This window comes from Drosophila yakuba, chromosome 2R (assembly GCF_016746365.2).
Source record: "Drosophila yakuba strain Tai18E2 chromosome 2R, Prin_Dyak_Tai18E2_2.1, whole genome shotgun sequence".
NCBI classification, from domain to species: Eukaryota; Metazoa; Arthropoda; class Insecta; order Diptera; family Drosophilidae; genus Drosophila; species Drosophila yakuba.
The window spans coordinates 13,428,153-13,445,459 of record NC_052528.2 but is presented as its reverse complement, the minus strand read 5'-3'; the positions used below and the strand labels follow the sequence as shown (position 1 = coordinate 13,445,459).

General features: G+C 40.9%; 3 protein-coding genes across 4 annotated transcripts in view; 2 read left to right on the top strand and 1 right to left on the bottom strand.

The window, feature by feature from the left end:
• LOC6530477 (nephrin) overlaps nt 1-11,639 on the bottom strand; it is a 41,125-nt gene extending 29,486 nt beyond the window's left edge. For both annotated transcript variants that reach the window (XM_002091356.3, XM_015197194.2), the window contains exon 1: nt 11,252-11,639. In XM_002091356.3, coding sequence (XP_002091392.1) covers nt 11,252-11,291 — 40 coding nt within the window. In that variant the 5' untranslated portion in view covers nt 11,292-11,639. The remainder of the gene's footprint in view (nt 1-11,251) is intronic.
• Nucleotides 4,973-5,575, top strand: LOC26535714. Its single transcript, XM_015197440.3, has 2 exons — nt 4,973-5,096; nt 5,169-5,575. The coding sequence occupies exons 1-2, from the start codon at nt 5,007-5,009 to the stop codon at nt 5,460-5,462; spliced, it is 384 nt and encodes a 127-aa protein (XP_015052926.1). The 5' UTR covers nt 4,973-5,006; the 3' UTR covers nt 5,463-5,575.
• On the top strand, nt 5,939-6,449 carry LOC6530478. The gene is made up of 2 exons (XM_002091357.4): nt 5,939-6,041; nt 6,111-6,449. The coding sequence occupies exons 1-2, from the start codon at nt 5,982-5,984 to the stop codon at nt 6,399-6,401; spliced, it is 351 nt and encodes a 116-aa protein (XP_002091393.1). The 5' UTR covers nt 5,939-5,981; the 3' UTR covers nt 6,402-6,449.
• Nucleotides 11,640-17,307: the final 5,668 nt, after the last annotated feature.

Sequence of the window (17,307 nt, the reverse complement as noted above, 5' to 3'; positions counted from 1 at the left end):
TGGCTCAAATGCCAAGTCCCCACTCCGCTCAGAGCCACTTGCTCCATGCTCGATTCCATGCCCCCGTGCATGTGGCAGCTGTAAGCTGCATAATTATAATGTCTGCAGACTTGGGCCGCGAGCGGTACATTGGCTGACTTGAGTTGGCCTGTCTCGCCAAAAGGTCAAACAGCATATTTTTGGCGTTTTTATTGAAGCTCTGAACTTTGTTGGTGAGACAAAATTAGTTTAGTCAACTCAATCGACATTATGAAATGTCTACAAAAAAAATGTTCATTAAAAATTCAGTGTGCTATTCGAACAGAAACCCACAAAGCGGATTCATGACTATGTAAATACCAGGCTAAAAATACAAAAATACGGCATTCTATTGAATGTTTGGAAATGTTGCAAAATTAAAAAATAAAAACTTCAAAACCGCTAAGTCCGAAATTAAAGAACATATATTCAAACGGAACAGAAATAAATTCATAGCTATGCAAATTAAAACGTAAAATTATAAGCTCCATAAAATCATACATCGGAAATTGCGATTTTGGTTGGAATACGCCATAGTTTGATAGCTTTTTTAAGGAAAATTACCATTTCCTCTTTTCAAACAAAATATTTTTGCAAATACAATCAATACACACCAGCGATCGCAGTTTATGCCATTTGTTTTGGCACCCGCACACTTTGGGCCAGGCTTAAACATTTCTTCGTGTTTTTGTTAGCATTTGCTTAATTTTATTTATGTATGCAGCTGAAAACTTTGCCATTGACTGCGAGACCGACCGTGTGCTCACCCATTTGTTTTTATAAAACTTAATGGTCCGCTGATTGCCGGGCAAAATGTCGGCATTATCCATACAACTTTGTACAAATATGCTTGTTTTTTCAAGGATGCGTTCATTAACTTTTCGAGATTTATGTAGGCAGCGTGTGAACAGATGCGGGCCAACCTCAAAACTCCAACATCACTGCAATTGTCAGCGATTCCCATTTGAAAGACAACGCAAATTTTTAATGGCCGGGCATAAAACCCATTTTTACTTCGCACTCTTGCCTCCTAATGAGTCCACAAAAAAATATACAAAACTACTCAAGCTGTCAATCGTCACCCAAGAGCCAGAAATACAAGTTATCTGGCGGCTTTTTGAAAAACTGCTCAAGCATAACGTTCGGACAGCCAACAAATTCTGGCTCGAAAGTTAGATAATCGAGATACCGCTGCATCGAAACAAGTCACTGTGGCCAGATGCCAGATTAATGGCTGCGAGCTGATTAGTTTGAGGCCAAGACAAAAGGCATATCACAAAAGGCCAACTCTGTGGGCCGTAATTAAGCAGAGACAACGCAACATGGTGCTTTGTGTGGAGTCTCAGTTTAGTCAGAACATGTAAATTATAGATAAGCTGGCCTATTGCGCCCCATGCTTTATGCTCCATGCTCTACATGCCCAGCAACCAAAATGTTCATTTGTCAAAATTAACACCGCCGTGGAGCCGAATCAAATCGAATCAAACACGCCGCCAGCTATAGGTAATAACACTTAAGAGATCCAAGAGCCACAGAAATTGGGACAAGCTGATTACTTGTACGGCTTCGAAATTCTTGCGCATAAAACCTGTAAATAGAGATGTCCCTATCGGTAGTTGACTTATATACCATCTTTATTATCCTAACTTCCCATCAAGCCTTTAAAATATTTATAAATAAATATCTTTCATCCATTCACTTCAGATACTTTGTATTTTTCCGTGTTATCTACACAAAAACATCCTGTCCAATCCAGCAATTTGGTATTCCCACACCCTCATCACTCATACGGCTTCTCGGTTATTGTCATTCTATTAACTCGAATCTAAACCATCAATCATCCTCTTTGGAGGGGACTCCATGAAAAGTTCGTTAGTGCTAAATATTAACTTTTCACTCCCGGCATTTGCGACTGAAAATTGATATAATTCTCACATTGACGCGTCCCATTATTAATTCAGTTTTCACGAGTATCTTTTGTTTTTTTGGTTTTGGCCAAAAGTTACCGTACACTCTTGTGGGTTTTCGACCACGTCCCTGGCAGTTTAATTGAGGCAACACGAGAAATAATAAGAGAAAAAAAACTCGAACAAAACAAAAAGATACAAACAACTGACGCTTTTCGAAAACAGAAGGAAAAATGAAAAAAAAATACACAAAACCGGCTTAGGCGCGCCTATGTATGTATGTGTTTGTGTTGGCCATCCATCATTATGAAATGTTTGCCAGTGTGAGTAAGTGGTGCACCTGCTCGCATTTTCGACTGGCGGTAGCCCCTATCCAAAGAGGGGCCATTTGGAGGGGAAAACAGGTCCGGTTCGAACTCGTACTCCGACTTGGGTCCTCCTTCATTGATGGTTTCGAGTGCAACTTTCGCATGCGCAAACTTGCCGGACAACATATGCTGACCGGATCGGGTCCAAATCCAACCCCATCTGCCCATCTTCCCAGTTACCAATTCTCAGTGGCCAGTTTCCAGTTGCCAGTTACCAACTCTCAGCTCCCATCTGCTGCTTCTGTTTTTGCCGTGATTCTGGACACCCGTCTCTGCTCTCCTCTGTGTTTTTTGTTTTTTTACCAACAACCTCCAGATGGGTATATACTTATGTATTTTTTGTGCGCCCAGCGTAAGTTAATATGACTTGTAGCACGATGATTGCTTCCTGTGCAGCGGAGAGAGCGGGCAAGTCGGCTTGAAAAACCCGCTGACAGGCAGCGACATCAGCGGAGCTTCATCAGTTCGCATGCCTTTTTTTATGAATGAAAAATCGCTGTCGCTCTGCTTTTGCCTGTGGCTTGCCATCTCTGTCTGCTGGCGGAAGTTATAAATTAATTGAGTAAATATCGATTCGCAGACATATATCCCTACATATCCTACATAGCCAAACACACACACAATCAGTCATTCAGTTAGTCAGTCACACACAGCTGCGATGTGTAGGGCCTGTTAATTGGCAGCACTTGGAAAGCAAGTCACAAAACGCGGAGCATTCAACTCCAGCCACTACTCTCGTATTTGCATAGTCAAATTGGCAATCGAGTTTAGAGGAGCTGTTTAGCAGTCGGCGTATCGATGCGATGCACGAGATTAATGACCATAGAAATCGCATATTCAATTGCCCATCGAGGAGGGTTCCCACTCGGCTTTGATAATTTATTGAAAGCGCTTCAGATGCATTTTTTCCATGCCCGCCATCTCCACCCAGTGTAAGTTTAGTTTAGCTCCCAATGTAATTTCGTGTAATTCGCCTAGCCTTTTATGACAGTGCCAATATGCTGGCCGTCAGCTTAGGCTAAACTTTATTAATTACCAGGCGGCGTTATATGCCAATTATTTACTCTTCCCCATAAATCGATGGCTGGCAAGCGGGAATTTATGGCTAAATTGATTTGCTTCTTATCCGTAATAAAACAGTAATTGGCAAGTGTAAGTAGCCCGCTTTGGTGGTCAATCCATTTCAGTAGGCTTATCGAGAGTTATTACTATAGGTATTTCCTATAGAGATGGTGATATGGTATGGGGTTGATGAGCTACAGTTATGTCTAAATAGTTATGATTTCTGCTACGCTTAATCCTATTAGATAGACTTCTTCGAATGCATATGAGATCCGTTTGCGAAGAGTAATCAAGTAATAATTGGTAAGTGGGTTGGGCTACTAAAGATTATACATAGGATTTGGTAGAGAGGTAGTTATATATACATATAAGATTAGATAGAGGTCGCATTGCCTCAGGGGCTCCTTCGCGAATCGCAGTTACTTGTGCACAGTTTGAATGGAGAAAATCTTTAACTTCGCACGTTATACATCTTTAACCCAATATCTTTTTTTATACCTGCTCGCTCCGAGGCGACTGTATCTTTTTCGAGATCTGAAAGAGCCCGTCATGCATAATTGCATATATCAGATACAAACACCTAACTGCGCACATATGTACACACTCGTATGTGTACAAGTACATATGTTTGTATGTTTGTTTGCTCGTTACTGTCGCGTCATAAGGAGCGACAACAATTGCTGCTGCTGCTTTTGCTGTTGCTGTTGCAGTTGCAACTTGTTTGCTACCTGCCGTTGACGCCACCTAACTGTCAACTTTCTTTTTTCGCCCGGACTCATGTAATTACAGGGAGCTGACTCTGTATGTGTGTGTAAGTTTTACTTGCATGCAATTAGCATAAAAAATATCAACACAGTTTGCATTTATATAACGCTACAAATTATGCATCATTGAAGCTGCCACCGCAGCAGCAAACTGCAATGACGTTGAATAATGACCGAAAATGCAATGGAAACCCGGCTGTATATCCACCAACCACCAGCACCACCCACCATCCGCCATCCCCTGCACCACCAGCACCACCGTGAGTGAAGTGGCAAGCTGGCAGTCAACAGTTCGCCAGCGGAAAACAGAAAACAGCCAACAGGCGCAGACACCGCAACCTCGGCTCCATCTGCATCTACATCTGGATGCCCCGCTTCATCTCCAGCTCCATCCTCTCCTGGCCAAGACTGGTTGGCAAGAGGGCGCGGTTGCCATGTAGGATGATGTAGGAGTATCAGCTTGTGCGAGACGTCGACGTGGTAGGTGGTAGGTGGTAGTTGCCACCGACACCTCACGCACACCCACTTCCCTCCCGATGCAAAGCCAAGTGCGATGAGCACGAGCTGACTATGGGATATGGTAAATAAGCAGTACACATGGTGACACTACATCATCCAGATTAGCAGAAACTGGTCAAGTGATTTGCATTTACCACGCCTTTATATATGGTAAACAATTTTTAAAGGGGCTCACCACCTTATATAAGCAACCAAACAAACAAGGAAAATAGTTGTATTTATCATACTATTTTAGTGCTGTGCTAGGCCATAAATCACTACTTAATGAGAAAATGGTGTGGAAAGTGCATAATTCGACGGCGTAAAGAACAATAATAGAACCAACTTATGCCAGAACCCGTTCCAAAATGGCTTAAAAGCTGTCGATAATGCTCCGATCATCACCAATTGCCAAGATGAAAGTATTAGTGGCATTTATTTTTGTGATGGCCGTGGGTCCTGCGTACCCAGCTATATTCGTAAGTATTACCACTTTTATTTCTGCTCCCAACTAAAGTCGTAGCAATTTTTATATCTATGATGGAAATTAGAAACACTTGGAAAATGAGTGCGCAAAGAAAGGAGGCATTACTCCACATCTCATCAAAAACAGTCCAACCAACATTCGAGTAAAGTGCTACTACGCCTGTCAGATGGAAAAGCTGGAAATAATTGCCAATGGAGTGGTCAACCCCTTCGATGTATCCGTTCTCAATATCACACAGGAAAACTACGACAAGTTCGGCAGAATGGTCAAGTCGTGCCTGACGCTAACGAATCCTCACAAATGTGAGCTCGGCTATATGGTATTCCAGTGCCTAAATGATAAGTTTGCAAAATTATAAAATAAAGTATAAATAAATATGTGTATACTTAAATATGATTTGATTCAATAAAATAAATGTGATATACAACATGAAAATACGATTACTATTACATTGCAAAATTTGAACTACAAGCTAAGAATTACTTCTTCTTTAGATAGAACTTTATAGAATAACTAAGGAAGTTGTTATAAAAGTTTGCAGTCACAAAAAGCCAATCTTGGACCTCTCACTCCTTAGTTTTTAGAAGATCCCCATATGAATGATAGATTTAGAAAGACAAATAAACGCTGCAATATGTAGACCTATGAATTCCATTGCAAAGGCATCTAAAAGACGAGCGTCTTGACGTTTCTACCGGAAAAATGTTTACAAAAAATAAGAATACTTAGTTGCAAAAACGAAAATAGTGTCAGAAATGTAAATCAAGACTAGATAAGAAAAATTAAAATTTTTAATAACATTAGCCACTTATGCCAGAACTCATACAGATGAGGTATAAAAGCAGTCTTCGCATCCTGATCGGTATTAGTTCTCAAAATGAAAGTATTCATTGGCTTGCTTCTAGTGGCGGCTGTCGCTTCGCAGTCATCTATATTCGTAAGTATTAACATTTTTAAGAACTTCGAATTTTAAAGTATTTGTATGTAAATTTTATGCTTGCAACAGGAATCTGTAGGAAAAGAATGTGCTAAAAAACTGGGAATTACCGAAGATTACTTTGAGAACTTTCCACACAGCAGCCGGGTGAAGTGTTTTTACCATTGCCAAATGGAAAAACTTGAAATAATTGCCAATGGTGTGGTGACTAGTTTTGATCCGCACGTACTCAATATAACACCGGAGAACTATGAAAAGTATGGCATAAAGGTGAAGCCCTGCCTCACACTTACCCATCCCAACAAATGTGAGCTCGGTTACATAGTGTTCCAGTGCTTGAAACGGGAATTCAATTTGTAAAATAACATCTTTACTTGTTTTTAATAAATTGTTCTTGTTTCGAACTGATGCATTTTGGCTACTCTATTTAAGCTTCTCAACAAAGCGAAGCACATATCAATAGAATCAAATTATTCGGCTTGTTGAAAGAGTCATGCGTGCCGCCTGAAAACGATCAAATAATCACAAACATAATATCTAATCACCATTGGCCCTAAAATCAGAATTAGCTATGATAAACAACGATTATTATCCGACATGAGCGTGAGGTACAACAATATCAATTACTTGAGCACGGCTCATCCATGGGAATCCGTATGCTCTTCGCCAAGTGTGTAGATACAGGAGTGGCATGTGCGATACCCTGCACCACCAAACCACCGAGCCACCGACGCAGCACCACCCTCAGAACCACCCAGCAGCCCCTGTCGATGTGTGGCACGCATGAATAGACAGCATACGAGCTTTGAAAGCGCATTCGCATTCACACTCATGCTGGAAATCGCATTCTCCGGCTCTGAGTTTTCACTCACTTGACGTGCAAAGTACTGCGAAAAAAAGCAGCAACAGCAGCAGCACCATAAAAACAGAATATGTTTGTAGAAAACAAAAACATAGGAAAAACGTAGGGAAATCCAAAGGAAGAGCAAAAAAAAATTGGTTCAATTTAGCGCAAAGATGGGAGGGAAAGTGGGGTTTCTACTGGGGCAACATGGGCCTATTGAAGACCCGCCCGCCTCTTCAATTGAGGCAAGCAAACAACGACAACTCGTTAGCACGAATTTCCAGCGGGTGGATGGGTATAGATGGGGGTACTCGAATTGGAGGGGGGGAGTGTCAACTCCTTTTAAATGGGCAGCTTTTTAGCTTTTCAGCCTTTTAGCTGTTTTCGGCTACAATGGTTCTCAGGCCATGATGGTAAAGGAAAAGCCACTCCACTCCACTCCAATACACTTTGTGCTTGTTCTGTTTTTTGGTCGCTGATGCTCTTTGGCAAATTTTCATAAACTCTTATTTATTTTTACAGCACAAAGGAAAATGTTCTACCAGCCAACAAGCCAGCCAGCCAGCCAAAGGAGGAGAAAAGAAGTTGCGAGCAATTTTCTGCTGCTTTTCGGTTGCTCATTTTCGGTTTGCTGGCGGAAGTGAATTTGCGCAAAAAATAATAGGGAACATGTTTTGCGCTTTTGACCAAAAACTGCCAGCCCAAATAGAAATGTTTACACCAACCGACAAATAAATACTGCTTCCGGAAGAATTTCAGCTTATGGAGTGCGAATTGTGCATAAGCCAACTTAGCAACAGCAAGATGCCAGCACATTTTGTATTTACATAAAAACAAATGACCAGCATTTTGTGTTTGTGATCCAGCAGCAGAAATCCAGGGACAAAGATGCAAAAAACTGTTCGCAAATGAAAAGTTACGAACGTGGTTGTACTTGTAATTATGCGGCACTCTTCGATGCAGATGCAGGCTGTAAATATATATATACCTATATATGCATCCCGACAAGGAATGCAATTTTCTTGGGAAAAAGCTACGAAGGTGAGGTGGCAAAAATGTAACCCTTTTTATAGCTGCAACCAAGGCTGTATGGGGAAATATATATATTGAAGGAAAGTAGTAAAAACTAAAAAAAAAAAGAATTAATTATGAAGCGGAATTTTCAAAATATTTTAAGCTTAGCATTTAAGCTTATCAACTAGATCTTAGGCAACCCATTCATGGGCCGAAAAATATGAAAGGGCAAGCCCCCCGTAATAAGGTGAGCACTTGGGCTTGAGGATAGCTTGGAATCCGTCCAAATGGAGCACATACATCACATTGGCTCTCCGGCTCGTTCTGTTCTGCTCGTTTCTGTCTGGAAGCAGAGCCAAATGCGGTCAGTTAGCAACTTGAAGAGCTGCCTTATGTAGGCTAGTACCAACATCATTTGCTCTTTATGGCTTATAGTGCTCGTACGCAAGCCAACCCATAACCCGTTCGTCATATAATTTGCACTCATTTTTTAACTCCTTTCTGCGTGCTTTTTTGCCGCTTTTAATCAGAGCAAGTGCCTCACTCTATGTGTGCTGGCTGGCCGAGTGGCAGTAGTTGGGCAAGCGATTAGCTTGGGCTTAAGCCCAAGTAAGTTCAATGCACTACAATTCAGTATGCCGGTGAAGGATTTATGCTGAAAAGTTGTGTGCTAACACATTTTAGCTGCGGCATTAAGCCAAATCGGGTTTTAAGTCCACACTGTTTGCCGAGGTTTTGCAGCCTTAATTCAATTTGCCTATGTAAATCGTCTGCGGATTATAAAGCTGGCAGTACATATGGACGTATATCTCTGTATATCTCTGCGACTACGAGCCCAATGTGGGTAAAAGAGATTTGTGTGAATTCCGCACTCTCCCCTGGCGCCTCAAACCACATCCTCAATTTTCCAGCTGTGCCGCAAAAAGAAACGAGGGAAAAAACCGTGTGGATATGTGCGGGCATGGAACTAATTTCGTAGGTTGGTGAATGAAAATTTTTGGAGTGTGCCCGGGCAGGTGTGTTTCGTCTTTTAGCAGCTTGCCAACTTCGCTTCCCTTTTTTTATTATTTTATTATTTTTTTTGGCCTTTGCGCCAGCGGTTTCTTGGCGCTCTTTTGCCTTTTGCAGCTTGGTCTGTATTCATTTGCGACGCGTGCAAAACCTTGTATCCTGCATTTTCTGTATAAGCGAGCTCATCAAGGGGCAGGTGCTAGTAATGCCACAAGGAAGTTGGCTCCTTGCAATGATATTGCCAGCCTGTCAGGGACCTTTTTGTTTTGTAATGTCAGTGGTAAGTGCCTCAGTTCTGCAAAGTTTTACTTCATTTAGCAGACTATTTGATTATGTTTCGCAGAATTATGGCCATTTAAGCATCTTAAATCGTTAGTAAGTGTTGTCACGCACAATTGAAGGAACACCATTTTATATAATAATGTCACTTATCGCTTAGTCATGAACACTTTTCATAAGCTTTGTGGTCGCTTTCTAACCATCGCTTACTATCCTCACACCGCCACTTCACAACTCACAAATAATCAAACATTTTTAATGCTCAATAATAAATTGGTCCTGCTGCATTGGAATATCCAAGGTAGTAATGCTGGATCTTTCGATTAAATAGTCTACTCTAAGTAACGCTTTTCTCTAAGCTGGTTAGCATTGATTGCTTTTCAACTATTCGAGCGGTGAAAATTCTGAATTCATTGCAAAATCTAAAAAGTATGTAACGTGCCTGCAAAGTAAAGATTCCAATCAGTACCTTAAACTAACAGGTTGCATCCTTGGCTCTCTTATTAATATAAGTGGAGCATATTTTTAAGGACCAACTTTAACTTTGTTAAGCTTCGAGTTGGTAAATAATTCAAACGATTTTTTTTCTTTTTACTGCATACATGAGAGGAATAAAATCGATTGAAAAGCAATTTACCTGAAAATGCAAATTTTCGTATAGCAATGAACTAATGAACAGCATGTGTAGGTATGCTTACTTAATTGCGACAATCGACGATCTATTGCTATCCTATGTAAAGTTAATATACCGCCAAAGAATGAAAACATATCTTTGGTAGCATACAATAATAAATCTCGCTTCATAAAACAATAATTTATTCTTTGTCTTAGCGCCGCTGTTTTTTCTCCTTCCCAAACTCACAATACGCTAATGAAGAATTTTGAATGCACACTAATAAATTCGTCATGTAGCATTAAAAAAAGCAAACAGATGAATCGGGTTGATATAATTACAAATAGATACAGATACAGATGCAGGCAGTTGATAGATACAACCGTTGAATGCATCATAGACTCTTAACACTCCGCAATTAGCACTCGACTTGTGCACGAATTTGAAATGGTAACTTTTAACTTCATACAAATTTGAAATGCAAATAGTATTCAATTAACAGATGAACAAATACCAACAATAAAACTCAAACTATGCGAGACAAAAGCGCCAACTTTGTCATCACAGAAGTGGAGGTAAAAATAATTAAAAAGCGAAGGAAACAATGTTTGTCAGTTAAAGTGCCGGTCCGGTTTGGTCTCCTCACCTTTCCATTCTGCAACTTCCTTCCCACCACCACGAAGTGATGGCAAAAATTAAATTATGTGTGCCACAAAGTTCGCCTGAATTATGTCGCATAAATCAAATAAACAGCAGCCGAAGCAGGCGGAAAAAATAAAAGTTGAGGCTGCAGAAATTGTTGAGGAAAATAACTGAAACTGTGAAAAAATTTATACGAAAAACTTTTTGCATGTAAAAGCTTGCTAGCTTGGTAGCTGGCTAACTGGGTGGCTATATGGCTGGATGGCCAAGAGGAGGGTTTGTGGAGTTTGGTGGGCGACCCGTGTGTTAAAGCAACACTTGGCTGTGGCAAGAAAATTATTCTCTACATCTATTTGTTGTGAGGCAAAAACCGCAACAGCAGCAGCAGCAGCAACCGCCGTCGTTGCCGTAGACTGGGTAAGCGAAAAAACAAGTGTTTAAATGTCAACGGCAAACAAACTAAAAATCGCTGGCAAAAACCAAGCTGCCAGCGAGCAGACAAAGGAGTATCTAAACATAAAGCCATACTGCTATACCCCCGCCAAATCCCACACCACATTTCATATGAAAAGATACGACTGCCACTGGAGTCCCCGGCTCCAAGAGACTCATCTTCCTTCTGTGTGCTTGTGTTTGTTGGCCCGGGCGCAAAATGTCATGAACTTTTGCCGCAGACATTTTGCAAGCGGTCATCTATGAGCTACATTCGGATTTGGTTTTGGATTTGGATTCGTATTCGGATGCGACGGATGCGGCGGATGCGGCGGCTTATATGTTTTCAATTTTTACTTTTCGACGATAACTCACCCAAGAGCACGGCAAATGTCAGAGTTATCCAAAACTGCATCTTGTAGGTTGCTCGATTGCTGGAATTTGTTGTTCGCTTGCGACACACTCACTCACTCACTCACTTTAACTTGTTTACAGATTGTTATGTTTTGTATCTTTTTGGGTTAGTAACAAGCACCAGCCAATTCTAGGCTTGGCCGCACTTTGCAAGGCATTTTGCAGAACATATTTTCCAAGCACTTATTTCTCACTGGCAGTATATGCGAACTGTCTGCGCCTTAATAAATATCCATCAAGTATTTATTTATTTATTCAGTTGCTCGTAATATTTTCGTAGTATTTTCGTATGTTTCGGCGCAATAACTTTGAACTATGAACTCGCTACTGGGGAGCCACACCAATGTTTGTCAACAGAGACCACGCGCAGACCGACCAAGACTAAACGCAAAGTATCTGTATCTTGTAGCTGACAGGTCCAAGCGCGGCTCACAAGAGATTGAAGCGAACTCGAACATTGGAAGCCACTTCAAAACGTTGGCATCGAACTTATACAGCTTTACTTGGGGAATAAACATAGTAACAGGTTCATGTCACCACTAGGGCAGACATATAAGATACAACATATGATTTATAAGTAAAACAGGTCTTATATTTTTATTATTTTAAATATTCGAAATATTATTCAAAAATTCAACCTTGTTTAATCAAGCTAAACAAGTTACCAGCTGCAGCGACTCTTCTATATTTATTTTACAATTTTCCTATGTACATGCCTGGTATCTAAAACCATTTGGATTTTCGCAGCCCGCACTCGTATCTTTTAGACCAACCCGACATCGTTTTTCCCAATCATTCGTGAAATAGTCGTCCTTTCTCTCACAGCTTTCACTGCTTCGGCGCCAGAGAGGTTTGTGACTCTGCTAATTCTGCAGGAGCGCTCTTATAAGGATATCTTCGTATACGCTATGCTATATGGCTGAATGTGATTTCGAAGAGTGCACTTCAGTGGCGCCACCACGTATATTATACACGCATACATATAAGAGCTGTATAAGCTCTGTATTCTACACTGCGTTGTAGAAGAGGTAGCGCGTATAAGAGCTGTATCAGAGTTTTGTATACGAGCTGGAGTTAGCAGAGTCGTATAAGTTGGACTTTAAGATAATATTTGAGGGTGGGCTTCAAACTTTGTCGAAGTGTTTGTTGTTGTCTCGAGTGTTGGGCTTTTGGTTATGAAAGTAAAAGTATTTCAAGAGCTGCGGGTGTGAGGCGCAAACTTCATTGAACAGCCAACAGCCAGCAAAAACAAAATTATATATCCTAGAAGTTTTCGACTTAAGTGAAAGTGCCAGCAATGAGATGAATTAGAAAAAGTTTACGCCGCCTGAAATATTTGAGTAATAGGAAATGAATTGACCGAGATTCCGGATTACTTAGAGTGGGTATCAAAAGTTATGGGGCAGTGCGAAAACACATTCAAACAGCTCATAATCCAGTTAAGATTGGCGTCGAGAAATAATATTCAATGCCAATCTATAAAACAGTAAGTTTTGGGTAAATTTAATTGAATTCGAATTAAGTTTTGCCACTTGGACAAAATGTTAACATGTCATCAACAACAAGTTAAACATTTAAAGTCGAACAGAGTTCTGCACTTTGGAAATTCAAATTTCGATGGGCGTTACCCCAACAGAAATTGACATGCACTCTTATGGTCGAATATTTCTGCCTGCTGGATTTTATTTTCAAATTAATTAAATACCTCGCACATCTCGAACAACACAAATCGCAATGCACTCGAGTTTTGCTTTTGCAGCTGATGAATCGCAATAAAATGCACTTCAATGCGAAAACAGAAATCGTTTCTGAAAAATTGAAGCCAAAGCAACAGCAACAGCCCCTCCTCGACATCGGTGAAAAAAAAATAGCAAACAAGTTGGAAAAGAATCAACAAATATGTTTGTTTGCCTGTGCATCTGAATAATAAAAGTACTACGCCATCGAGGTGCCAGTGAAATATATCAAGGGCAAATAACTACCTCATGTTTCGAGCAATCAGAGATGGTTATGGTTTATGCACTTGTTTAATAAAAAGCGCCAGCTCTTATAAGCCATTTATGAAAGTGCAGTAAATTGAATTTATTACAACGACGGTATGGGATAATATATGGTTGATTTGGTTAAACTGGATAAGAGAGTAAACAACCTGATGATGAGTGTTTAATATAGAAAACCGCATAGGGCGATTATCATATTCAAGAGGTCGGATTATGATTACGATTCTCTCGACTTTCGATGTGTGAAACGAGCTGGCCAAGGACAGAAAACGGGCCTGGGATGTGGCGTATAGATACAGTCTGAATAATGTGGCGGCTCAACTAGTGCACAGCCTGGCTTTATTAATGGCTCATAATGACTTAAGTGAAATTACTGAAGCGTAACTGGCCGTGCTCGTCGCTATCCCACCATCTCTCTCTCTATCTATCTCTCTCTCTCTGTCATCCGTTCGTGCCATCTCTTTCCGCCTAGCTGGCCCATTTCAGCTGCAACCATAAACGGCGAGAATTCCCACGCGGCATTTAATATTCTGTTGCCCGAGTAAATTTCACCCCCTCCCCGTGAACCCACACCACACACCCTCCGCCGTTTTGACCCGGCTAACATGTTGCTTCTTCCTTCTTGACGGTTGTTCTTGTTGCTGCTACTGCTGTTGTTGTTGCTAGTGCCGCTGTGCAAGTTGTTAAGGTCAGTTCATATATTATGCTTTGCCGTGGAAAAGGTGCCATAAGTCTGCCACCATGTGCAGGGTGGTATACAAGTAGTTTTTCCCCCGAAGCCTTTGTCTCTTTTCACTTTTCTCGTCTGTTCTCATCTGCTCTCCTCTGTTCTGGTCATGGGGCAACTGTTGCCTACTTTCCCGCTTTCCCGCTTTTCCGCTTTTCCATTTCCCCGTCTGCTTTTGTTCGGCTCCCTTTTGCTTGCTAATTAAGCGAAATTTTGCGTAATAAGCTTGTCTGTAATTTGCGCCATCTTTCTGCCTTTTCTTTTCTACCATTTTGTGCTTACGTGCGTGTGTGCGTGTTGCCATTTTCCTTTTGGCCATTCAACGGTTTCTGTTAACTGTCATCAAGGTGTTCATTGACTTTGTTATTATACCTCAATGAATTTCGTACAGATAGATGGCAGGCAATTTCGGCCCTGACTTCCCAAGAAAAGTAACTCAAGCTCGAGTTGGTGTAAGTCCATCGATTAACTGAGCTCCCAATTATGTTTATGCACGGTAAACTAATTAGACTTGATTAGCATAACAAAGCAACCTATATAAGAAACCAACCCATCCAACCTATATGTTTGAATACAGAATAATCTAGCATTTTAAACTCATTAGAGGTATATGATTGGAGTTAGGATAATATCACTAGAGACTGAATTGTGGGTAAGTATTAACTGAGCAATCTGCTCATTATTAAGACTGCCACTTATAAGAAGCCAAAGTGGTTTGCCAGCTTTGACGTCTGTTTCAACTTAGCAATAGTATATAAATAATTTGTATTGAATAGTAAACATATAACAGGATATACAAGTGATTTATAATAAATTATTGAACCGATTGCCATGCAAAATGTTTTGCAAGAAAATGGGTTTAAATATTTCATTAGCTTAAAGCCCCAAAAGTCGCAGAGGATTAAATGAAATCAGGTTCCTCCTGCGCAAGAAGCATTTTCCAGCTCCGTGCACGGTGAACCCAAATCCGATACCCAAAGATACTCAAATGCACTTCAATTCCGAACCAACAGCTCTCCGCTAATGTGTGTGGCTCAAATACCTGTGCCAATGTTTGCCCCTGATAAGTGCGCATTATTTACGCTACGCCTAACTCGGTACACGCATAATTTCATCAAAAATTCACACCGCCAGACAGGAACAACAGGACGAAAAAATGATGGAAAAAAAAATAATGCAAAGCGCAAAAATAAAACACGAAAAAAAGTAGATAATCATATTGTGAAATTTTTAACACCTGCTGCTTGTTGTGGTTTCGCTGCCCTGCCATTTTTATCTGCTGCGAGTGGATATCAAGCAAAATAATAAAGGCATTATTTACACAGGCATGGCAACAAAAAGCCAAAATGTCATTACACACACACACACACGGGCGGGTGAGTTGTGTTGGTGCTGGTGTTGTTTCAACACATGTAAACAAAACCATTGAATTAAACCGAAAATTAGCATCGATTTAAGTCAAGACCGAGGGTATTATACCCACCTTATCCAGGCTTACCTATGTGACCTCCAAACACCCAAACCCCTCATACCCGCCAAAAACTCGCCACGACTTAGCTCGCTTATCAGTTACGCCAAAACCCGTGCAAGGAACACAATACCCCCAACCCCATCCCCCCACTAACGCATAACACCTCGCCCAGTTTGGCTTTAAACAAATTTTGAGCATAATTTAAACATGTGTTGCCAGCCGCCCGCTGACTCCGCGAACTGACTACGAAACCGCCTACACGGCGTATACTACGTATGTACACACTGCGTATGCTTAATCCCTTTTAATCCGCATTTCGGCAACGTGTGCGCCTACATAACCCCAAACAGGAAAACACGCAAACAGGAAAACAGAGAAGCAGGGAAGCAGGAGGAACCAGAGAAAAACAACAACAAGGAGAATGTCCTCGCCAGGAGCAGCAGCCACAACAACAGCAGCGAAATGCAAATGCAAATCACGCCGCAGTCACTGATAAGGTGTCCTGGTATCTCCTAACCATGATGTCCTCGTTTCTCCCCCGTTTTTTTTGCGGATTTTCAAGTGGTTTCGCGACTTGGCTGTCCCTGATGTCAGACCACAGAGATCCTTGATAGATGCGAGCGCAAACTGAAAAGTGTATGCACAACAACTAAGAGCCGAATGGCAATCCTTAAACAGAAAATCACACAGGTTGCCTGTGTATCGATGGTAAAAGTTTTGCGAAAAGTGGGCACTTATCAGGAGCAAATATTTGAGAAAATCTACTTGTTTGTGAGTATAAGCTGCTACCCCAATAAAATGACTATGAAAATTACATGATTTCTGATTGGCTTTCAATAGCAATTGTAGTTAATATTATAGAAAACAGTAAGTAAAAAATGTAATTAACTAAAAACCTCACAAGGTTATTTAAGCTCCATGCTTGCCAGCATTGATCAGTGGCCAAATAAAGGTATTTATCTGACGAATGCATCTCGTATTCATAGTTTGTATTTTCATCCGTCTGTCTAAAATCAATGGAAGGGAAAAGTAATATTCCTGTTCATCCCCCCTTATGCAAGCAATCAGCTTTCACTTTGCCTTTGACGCACTGACATCTTGAATGGGGACTTACCAAGTAACATTTTATTCCATTGCATTTACTTGGCAAATTTAATATGTGCAATATTAATTTTCATCATAAAAAAGACTTTTGTGAAAGATATGGATACATTCTCTGGCCAAACGTCATAAATGTTGCACGTGCAGGACACAAGACGACGGAGAATGAAAATGAATTGGAATAGAATAAAATAAAATAAAATGAAATAAAATGTAAGCCCAGAAGTAGTAAACCGTTAAGCTCTGGATGGCCAACAAAGGAAGGGCCGAAAGCAGTTACACAATTTATGCATGGCTAAAACCCCCCTCATATCCCCCCACCTTCACCGGGCAAAGCCCGAAAACATTTTGTTGCATTCAGCGCCATCTTAGAGCGGCTCTCGTCTGCCTATTGTAAATGCAACTTAGAATTTGTTGCAAATAAAGTGAAATGGCAACGGCTGCTAGAAAATTCCACATCCACACTCATCCCCAAAACACAGGGCCAAAAAAAGAAAAGAAAGAAAGCCAGGGAAGAAGGCAAAAAATTGGCAATTTAACATTTGACGTTTTCTACGAGACTTGTTCAAACAATATACTTGGGAATTTGTTTTAATGCTCCAACGGGAATTGAGGGGGGCATCGGGGAGGGGTCAGCCGGGGGGAGGGTAGGTGCGAAGGGTTACTTTCCAGCTTTTCTCCGACTTTCTTCAGCTTGTGCGGCGCAGCCCGAGGACGC

Coding starts and splice junctions, on each gene's coding strand:
- LOC26535714 (XM_015197440.3), top strand. CDS start 5,007: ATGCTCCGATCATCACCAATTGCCAAGATGAAAGTATTAGTGGCATTT. Junction 5,097..5,168: donor CTGCGTACCCAGCTATATTC/GTAAGTATTACC, acceptor GATGGAAATTAG/AAACACTTGGAAAATGAGTG.
- LOC6530478 (XM_002091357.4), top strand. CDS start 5,982: ATGAAAGTATTCATTGGCTTGCTTCTAGTGGCGGCTGTCGCTTCGCAG. Junction 6,042..6,110: donor CTTCGCAGTCATCTATATTC/GTAAGTATTAAC, acceptor TGCTTGCAACAG/GAATCTGTAGGAAAAGAATG.